This window comes from Glandiceps talaboti, chromosome 8 (assembly GCF_964340395.1).
Source record: "Glandiceps talaboti chromosome 8, keGlaTala1.1, whole genome shotgun sequence".
Taxonomy (NCBI): domain Eukaryota; kingdom Metazoa; phylum Hemichordata; class Enteropneusta; family Spengelidae; genus Glandiceps; species Glandiceps talaboti.
Genome location: NC_135556.1, coordinates 2,079,558 through 2,090,000, shown reverse-complemented (window position 1 = coordinate 2,090,000; position 10,443 = coordinate 2,079,558). Strand labels below are relative to the sequence as shown.

The following is a 10,443-nucleotide window of genomic DNA, read 5'->3' as shown; positions in this document are numbered from 1 at the left end:
GTATATAGGCAAATGTGAACGTTTATTTGTTGTTTTTTTTGTTCGTTTGGGGAGAAGGTCAAATAAAAACCAGTGCTGAATGCAATTCTTTGCCAATAATATTCCTCTGCCCCTCCCCTTCATAATCACTGATGACTCCCTAATTGATGTTACAGTTTTTCAGCGTATTCCGATGGTAATACATAACCATGTCCGAAAAGTGAGAGAGCGAGTGTATCATGATTCAGGACGCTATCATTATATGCAATTAACTCTACCAGTACTGAAAAAATACACCATCTCAACACTTCCCATAGACATAGCTACACTGACGATCAATGCACTGATCGAATGCCCACAAGAACCACGGGAAAGTGAATTGGCGACCCCATGCCATTAAACTCAGTTGACCTCAATCATGCGATCACTTTCAGCAATCAAGATGGCGTCCCACATAAAAATGTTGTCAGTCGTTGCCGTGCAGAATTTTTCAATGTTGCTAATCGTTCTCCTTCAACTGTTTACAACTGGACTTGCTTCGTGGGATGATTGTAAGTTGATATATACAATTATCATTTTTAAATATCATTTGATTTCAGGTAAATTTAAACCTATATAATATGTTGAAATTGACATGGGCGTGGTAGCGTACATGTTTGAGGTGTTTGTAAATACATACACAGTCAACATTTAATACTACTTTACTGGTTTGAATGTAATTATTTAACAGCGTCAAAGCAGTATCCTGATACATTGAATTGTATCAAAATAGTTTCATATACCAGTGAATTGTTTCCTGTACAAACGGATTTAATATAATAACTATCACGCTAATGCGATCTTCGTGTTATGTATAGACAAGCTATACTAATTACTCAGCTTAGTGTAAACATATTGACAGTGATCAAGTTGGTTAAAAGTGTACAGTTTCTCACAGTTTCTCCTCAACTATCTATGGTGCATCAGCAATAGACATTGTTTGAATGTTGGCAATGAACGTATTTAGTCGTGGTTTGTTTGTGAATACAGAGTGCAGGCCTTGACACATACAATGCCTGCACTGCAGTGTCATATTCATACATACTGACAGTATGACGAGTCTGTCAAACCCATTGTGTAGAGAACAATAGGCATAGAGGGACTGTGCATTACCGCATGCAGCGTATTTCTGTACTATACAAGAATATAAATTATTACTTAATTTCATTTTACTGTTGATTATAAAATTTATGATAAATTAGTATGTATGACTAGAACTGTTGTTCTAAGCCGAGGATCACACGGAGTTGTTTTGTGGTACAAATCCATAGTAGACTTTTACTTAGTTTCATAATTAGAATTACGTTTTTTTCGATGAACCTATAATAGGGGTAACATGTTGGTTCATAGGTAAGGCAAAAAAAATCTGGTTCTGTTCAGGGTAAACTTTCTAAAATGGTGCGACGACGCGATTTTTTTTCCTATTTTTTTTTTTTTTTTTGCAAATTAGTAAATACACATTTTTTGACACTTACATACTCTGTTCTATCATATTTATCTCTTGAAAAACTTCCTTTTTCTTCGAAGCAGTTTAGGCTTTGTATTTAAGCAGTCTTGGCATGTAGGGTAGATTTCAACTGCTTGTTCTCATGATATCAGGAATAAATAAGGAACGGGAAAGCAAAAATTATCGGGGAAAAAAGGATCGACGTGAGGGTATTCAGGTCACGCGCGCGCTGACCAGAACCAGATATATTTTCTTTGGCCTAAATAAATAAATTATTATTTTGTATTTTGTATTTAGATATTATGGCAGAGGATTTAATCAATGATTGTGGAAAGTTAATAACTGGCAAAGGTGGTCGTATAAAGGCGTATGAAGACCAATCCACGGACACCTTCAACTGTCGGTTAACCATCAACGCCGCTGATTCCAACAAAATGTTGTTTCTGTATTTCGAAAAGTTTATTTTGAAAGCTGGTGATGCAAATTGTAACGACCACAAACTAGAAATATTTGATGGCAGCGCCCTCAACGCCTCTTCGTTGACGGGAGAGTACGGTCTATGCCAGAAAGGTGACGACACGGAATTACCCCAACCAATCAGGACTACGGCCAACAGTGTGACGTTACACATGACGAGGAACGGCGCCTCCTCATCGGCTCAGTTCCGAATCATCTTCTCCACATTTAAAAAAAGCGAAGGTAAGTATATTCATGTGTATATGATAAAGTTGAATCACCTCAGTGATATATTATCCATTTTTTTTGTCACCGTCACTAATGTACTGAAAACAGTTACATTGCACATTGATGTTTTATGGTTCCCCATCTACTATAACACACTCTCTAGCTAGCTACGTATTGTATACATGTACAATGTAATATCAAAGTATTATTGCATGTTTTAAACCATGTATTTGTACAATGTAATATCAAAGTATTATTGCATGTTTTAAACCATGAATTTGTACAATGTAATATCAAAGTATTATTGCATGTTTTAAACCATGAATTTGTACAATGTAATATCAAAGTATTGTTGCATGTTTTAAACCATGAATTTGTACAATGTAATATCAAAGTATTATTGCATGTTTTAAACCATGAATTTGTTCGTGAAAGTAACACTTGCCAGTTTTTGTAGTTATTACATCAGGTATGTCCATAGTCATACAGATAGACAAAGGAATTGATTGGTCAACTACAAAAATAGTAGCAGAATCAACAGTAAACAAACAAACAACAATAACAACAACAACAATAACTGCTAATAACAGTACAGACACAAGGACGTCGCGAATGGGCATTTTTTCATGTGGCCGAAGAAGGCAAGACTGACTTATTCTGCTGCGAACGAATAACAATTTGAAAAGCGTTTAGTTGTGAATGATTTACCTGAAACTAGAATTTGTGACTGTCCTTTAGGTGGATGTTATAAATGCCAGGATACAACAGATTTATGCATTGACACTAGTCTAGCATGTGACGGACTAGACAACTGTCCAATGGGATCAGATGAAGATAGAGGAGATGGCGGAGGATGTAAAGGTATAGACACTCTCTTATTGTTGGCTAAAGGCCAGAGTTTCAATCCCTGATTCTTGTATTAGTCTATAACTTATTAGTGGGCCATAAAGATTTGATATTATTACTTTTGTTCTTGACAACCTTACTAATAGATCTACTAGACAACTGTTTTTTATACCAAACTTAATATAATCCCAACAGATCTACCAGAGACCTGTATTTTATACCAAACTTAATCCAATCCCAATAGATCTAAAAGACAACTGTATTTTATACCAAACTTAATCTAATCCCAATAGATCTAAAAGACAACTGTATTTTATACCAAACTTAATCTAATCCCAATAGAGCTACCAAACACCCATAGTTTATACCAAACTTAATCTAATCCCAACAGATCTACCAGACACCTGTATTTTATACCAAACTTAATCTAATCCCAATAGATCTAAAAGACAACTGTATTTTATACCAAACTTAATCTAATCCCAATAGATCTACCAAACACCCATAGTTTATACCAAACTTAATCTAATCCCAACAGATCTACCAGACACCTGTATTTTTTACCAAACTTAATCTAATCCCAATAGATCTAAAAGACAACTGTATTTTATACCAAACTTAATCTAATCCCAATAGATCTACCAAACACCCATAGTTTATACCAAACTTAATCTAATCCCAACAGATCTACCAGACACCTGTATTTTATACCAAACTTAATCTAATCCCAATAGATCTACCAAACACCCATAGTTTATACCAAACTTAATCTAATCCCAACAGATCTACCAGACACCTGTATTTTATACCAAACTTAATCTAATCCCAATAGATCTACCAGACACCTGTATTTTATACCAAACTTAATCTAATCCCAATAGATCTACCAGAGACCTGTATTTTATACCAAACTTAATCTAATCCCAATAGATCTACCAGACACCCATAGTTTATACCAAACTTAATCTAATCCCAATAGATCTACCAGAGACCTGTATTTTATACCAAACTTAATCTAATCCCAATAGATCTACCAAACACCCATAGTTTATACCAAACTTAATCTAATCCCAACAGATCTACCAGACACCTGTATTTTATACCAAACTTAATCTAATCCCAATAGATCTACCAGACACCTGTATTTTATACCAAACTTAATCTAATCCCAATAGATCTACCAGAGACCTGTATTTTATACCAAACTTAATCTAATCCCAATAGATCTACCAGACACCCATAGTTTATACCAAACTTAATCTAATCCCAATAGATCTACCAGACACCTGTATTTTATACCAAACTTAATCTAATCCCAATAGATCTACCAGAGACCTGTATTTTATACCAAACTTAATCTAATCCCAATAGATCTACCAGACACCTGTATTTTATACCAAACTTAATCTAATCCCAATAGATCTACCAAACACCCATAGTTTATACCAAACTTAATCTAATCCCAACAGATCTACCAGAGACCTGTATTTTATACCAAACTTAATCTAATCCCAATAGATCTACCAAACACCCATAGTTTATACCAAACTTAATCTAATCCCAACAGATCTACCAGAGACCTGTATTTTATACCAAACTTAATCTAATCCCAATAGATCTACCAGACACCTGTATTTTTTACCAAACTTAATCTAAACAGAATTGGGACTGGCTCTTTAAAACAATTACAGGGAATTGTATTATATAGTAGAACGTGTGTGTCTTGTCACAAAAGACACATCATTTTATGCTTCTTGATCACATGTAATATAATATCGTATACATTGTCTTTGGCTGGTACATTCATTTGTTTTAAGTTAACGGTCACAAATCTGACAAGACTGGTCTCTATATTCACCATCTTTTAGCAGGGTGCTTTGTCCTCAACTTAGGTTTTTACTACAGTTTTGCAAACAATATACACGAACCATAGACATGAAAAACAATAATAATGCACATAATGAAACAAGACTGTACAGCTGGTAATATGCACGACGAGTTCTCAAGATAAAATATTATCAATATTAAGAAAGTACAGTCTGATGCCTTTACTGTATTATTATGGTCTAGTCATAGTAATGTTATGTACAGTATTAACGACTCAGAGTGAACAAACACTGAACGTAGGTGTCAGGTATCCATCATCTCTGTAGATTAATGTGTACTTCTGTCGCACATCGCTGTGACTCTGCCAATCTCTATGTGTCTCTGTCTGTCTGTCTGTCTGTCTGTCTGTCTGTCTGGCTGGCTGGCTGGCTGGCTGGCTGGCTGGCTGAGGTAATAAAGTTGCCAACTCCTCTTGTTATATTTTAACAGATGTTGGTTTCGTTAAAATTTGGATAATAGTTGTTGCAATAGTTGTCGGCGTCATTGTGCTGGTACTTCTAATTGTCTGCATCTGCTTCATCTGGGTTGTATGCCGAAGGAGAACTAGACCCAAAGCTACTGCAACAACGGGCTACCAGACCCAGGGAACACCGATGCAACATTCAGGCCAAGGCGCCGAAAATCCACCACCCCAAGGCAACTATCCACCTCCAGAAGAACACGACGCCATTATTCCACAAAAATCCCAATAAAATGGCAAATTTTGAGAACTAATTTTGTAAGCAGGTAGTGCATAGATTCTATACTTAGTTATACAACAAGCTGTAATGCAAAGCACTTAGAATTTTCTTTAAATTTTGTTTTTATTGAGGTTATGCAAAGGAGTACATGTCGATCTAACTAGATGTTGTTCCTGTTAAAATAAATGATACCTTAGCCATAACGCTTTAGGATCAGTCTATCATGGTTGAATACATAAAACAAAACACAAATTTACATAAGAGTGTACATGTATTGAATTTAACCATAATTTAATCAAATCAGCTGCAAGCATTTTGTGAACATTTCTGACAATACATTTGGGCTGAAATGATGTTGAAATTTGACCTTTGACCTAGCAGTGAATTCAATGGTATAGCCTCTTAATTTTAAATTTAGATTCAAACAAAGATACAAATTAGCCTGGTAAATTTAGTAAAATCGTAAAATAGGTGCACAAACTTCAATTTGAAAATATTAATAGATTATTACTATGTGTATTGCCGAGTTTGTACAGATGTATTTGGTAGTCGAAATCAGATTGCAATCATGGAGAAAGTTTGATTATATCTTAGTCACCCAGTTGTGCAATTGTCGTCGTGGCCAACACTCAACACATGTATAAACGAAGATGCAGCGATCAAACATGGTAAAACAAATTGTTCCTCCTCCTCCTCCTCCTCCTCCCACTCCTCAATTAGATTTAATGACGTTATCATATAATAAAGGAATTGTTCTTTAGTTCTATCAAGACCGCTGTTATATTATCTAAGGTACTACGATGTCATTGTGCTGGTAGTTAGATTAGTTATGCCATAAAGATGTCTGTCTGTCTGTCTGTCTGTCTGTCTGTCTGTCTGTCTGTCTGTCTGTCTGTCTGTCTGTCTGTCTGTCTGTGTCTGTCTTTCTATCAGTCAGTTTGCCTGTCTGCTTGTCTGCTCCATATGTCAATGTGCGCGCGCGCGCGTGTGTGTGTGTGTGTGTGTGTGTGTGTGTGTGTGTGTGTGGGTGTGTGTGTGTGTGTGTGTGTGTGTGTGTGTGTGTGACAGAGAGAGAGAGACACTGACATTTATAATACCAGGTTATAACGCATTGTAATAGTCGATTGAGTTTAAGGTATGCTGTCAATTTGTAGATAATATGGTTTTTATACATGTATGTCTTTATGGGTGAGTTTATGGCTAAAATAATACAGGCTATTAGTATATCAGGGCCACCCAAGTGTCTTTTTACTCAATACATACAACTATCACCATTGCACGTCTAAAAGTTAAAGTGTAACATTTTTAATGTCGACTTTCCAATTATATATTTATCATATTAATTTACATCCCTGAATTCAATTATACTTTAAATAACCTGTTATGAATCTATGAAATGATATTATTGTAATTTAGCCAGGTATAACACCTCCTACATTGACATCGACATTGTCAACCAATAGCTATCATTGCATCATATTGTAATTTGAACGTAAAGCTACCAATTTCATTCAAAATGTGATTCAAAATTATTTTTGTCCGTTTTTAAAGAAAGCAGAAGTAACATATTACCTAGTGTTATGTGAATGGAATGTTTTGAAATTTGAAATCATGTAATTTCGATTTGACTGTCGACATGGTACTTATATTATCAACATGGGAAATACTTACACTACTAAGCTATCGACCCTTAGCTGATGTAATAGCTTTGTCAATCTTTAGTGTATTCTTAGTTTTATACTCGCAATAAAAAACTACCATATTCCCTTTCCTCTATGTTATCATTTATACCACAAACAAGTAAGTTCTTTCTTGTCTGTGTTTATACCGAGAAGACATTTAAAGTTACACTTGTCTGATATCACTACATTCAGTTCAAGATGAGAGAACCTTACACATTCAGTTCCGTTTACGAGTCAATACAGATACATTAATTGTGAATATCATAGCTACACTACACAAAAAATGAAATCAAAATAGTCTTATGTTCATTTTGACCTGTCATTGTACAAGTACAGTCCGTGCCATCACCACGCCTACAGCAATGTGGGAAGAGAGTGTATATCGAAGCCCGCCCCCTCGCGATCGTGTTTTGTTTCGTGTTTGTGAATAGTTGAAGGTGCTTTGTCTATCCGCCTAGTAAAAGTGCCTGCCAATCAAACATGCTTGCACCAAATGACTTGAAATTTGGCACATGGGTAAAACACGAAAATTGGTATTTTGTTATTGTAAAACAAAGCCAATCGGTCACATGGTCTGGCGGCCATCTTGGATTCAATTTCGAATTTCAAATCATTTGCATAATAATTAATCAAATAAAAAATCTGTTAAGAACTTTTGTGGACCATGTAGCCAAGATGCCACACAGCAAATTTCAGGCCGATCGGCCTTGTCGTCTTTGAGGGAAAGTCATTTTGTACAAGTATGTTCGATTGGCAGGTACAGTAATTAGTAGGCGGAACAATAATCATATTATAAAACAGCAGTCTCGAAACCTTAATAATAATATAATAGAATAATATATAACTTTATTGCAAAATTGGAAATTGGCTTTCCACGTTCACTCATAAAAATAGGTAAATCAAATTGAAAACTAAAGATTAGAAAGAAAACAATAATCGAATAAAACATTGGAAAGAAAATTCAAGTGAAATATAAAAGCAAGAGATAAAATTAATTACATCAAACGATTTAAAATACATATGACTCTAAAGATACAAATGCAGAGACAAATAACATGAAACTAAAACAAATGGTAAAATATCCTAGTACTGGTTTAAAATGCGAATCACAGATGGATAAAAGCTCTTTCTAAAACGTTCTGATTTCATTTTAATACTCCTGTATCACCAACCCGAGGGTAACAGTTCAAAAAAATGTATGTTCCGGATGACTGGAATCCTTAATGGTGGATGTAGCTTTGCGAATGGGTCTGGAAGGATTGTACGGATGGTAATTCTGTACCGATGTACCTTTAAACGTCTCAGAAAATAAAGACGCTGTTGTGCTTTCTTTACAAGGTGTTAAGTATTTGTTTGCCAAAACAGTCGATGTGAAAGTTGAATACAAAGGAATTTGAAAATACTGACAACTTAATCTCTACCATGAATATCCAAATTGTAAATAAGATGTCGTCTTACCAATAATGAAATAGCTTTAATATAAAATAAAATCACTTGGTAAAGGGTTGGCATTCATTCCCACACAAAAGTCCTCAACAAAAATAAAAACTGTAACTAATCAGAAATATGAATAATTTCTCGTGCATAATCCGTCTGAAATATCTGTAGAAAGAAATAAAATATGAAAACAACGTCCTTTAATAGACTAAAATCGATGAACACCACATATACTATCTAGAAGCAACAACAGGAGAAGCATTGTCAAAAAAACTTTAACAATATTTAAAACCTCAAAATGCGATATGATCACCTTTTATCTAAAACCGTATGTATCAGTGAGTTGCCAGTAGAGCTTTGAGACCTTGAGATATACACCATTTTCGTTTATTGCATAATTATGTATCTCGACTTTAGTCCTGTTACAAACTTTTGTAAGTAAGTAAGTAAGTAAGTAAGTATCGGGAATGAAATATACACCGAGCTTGAGTCAAATGTAGGATCCTGACTGCAAATTACATAACCAATCAAATGAAGGTCAATATCAATTTCACCCCAATATGTATGGAATGTAAGAACACCTATCTATATAAACCTTAAATTCTGTGTGATCTGTAGGAATTTTTGTTTAAATGTTAATAAAGGCGGCATTCCTTACCAGAACTGTTTCTAGACAATTCCCTTATCCCATAGTAAACTAACCTTAAATATGCCTTTGCTACAAAATTTATGACAGACTATATAATTTGCTATCTGATGTCTGCAATAGTTTGTTTTTGGTTTTTGTTTTGTATATTATGTATACTAGTATTATGTATATGTATATTAAATAGACAAACAAATTGGTTCGCTGCTGCTCAGAATAAAAAAAAATGTAAGACGGCAAGGAATTAAAAAACAATAACAGATAAATAGTTTATAGCCAAAAATCTTATGTGGGTGTTCGATAAAAGTGAAAAATTGAAGTGACTTCGTAATTAGACTATGACCTTGACCTTGGATCGAAAAGATCATGTGATAAGTGTGTTGCCCGTCCTCTAAAACCTATATATGGACACTTCCATCATATCTATAGCACTTCGGGACCATTAGATATTCAGTACTTACATATTTTGGTATAATCACAGATCTCGATACCAGCTGTCTTGGGAACAGAATTTTGTCACGAAGCAAAAGCCAAAATATGCTTTTGCTACAAATTTTCTGAAAGATTATATAATTTACTATTTGAGACCGATTTGCAGGCTTACACTATGTCTAGGTGGTAGTTAGGGAAAATACATGTGAATGTTTCGATTAAAAAAATGAAAATATTGCGATGTCCTTGTAATATTAGACTATGACCTTGGACTTGGATCGAAAAGATCATGTGATAAGTGTGTTGCCCGTCCCCTAAAACCAATATATAGACACTTGCATCATATCTGTATCACTTCGGGATCCTGTGATATTCAGTACTTTCATATTTTGGTGATCTTGATACCAGTTATCTTAGTGACAGAAGTTTGTAATAAAAACAGCTTAGTATATGCCTTTGTTGTATTTTTCTTGAAAGACTATATAATTTACTATTTTCTGAGCGATTTTCATCTGTAAAGATCATGTCTGATGTTAGCTATAGAAAAGATTCCGACGGTATTTTAATAATTACAAAAAATTAAGATGATCTTGAATTTTGACAATGACCTTGACCTCGGATCGAAAGAATCATGTAATCAGTGCATTACTTGTCCCCAAAACCCTAAATACAAACATTTACATC

The 10,443-nt window shown here is 34.6% G+C and overlaps 1 protein-coding gene across 1 annotated transcript; it reads left to right on the top strand.

Annotated features, from left to right (window-relative positions):
- Positions 1-412: 412 nt before the first annotated feature.
- Positions 413-6,562, top strand: LOC144438957 (uncharacterized). Its single transcript, XM_078128188.1, has 4 exons — positions 413-530; positions 1,763-2,164; positions 2,888-3,010; positions 5,312-6,562. Exons 1-4 carry the CDS (start codon positions 422-424, stop codon positions 5,572-5,574), a joined length of 897 nt encoding a protein of 298 aa, XP_077984314.1. The 5' UTR covers positions 413-421; the 3' UTR covers positions 5,575-6,562.
- The last annotated feature ends 3,881 nt before the right edge of the window (positions 6,563-10,443 follow it).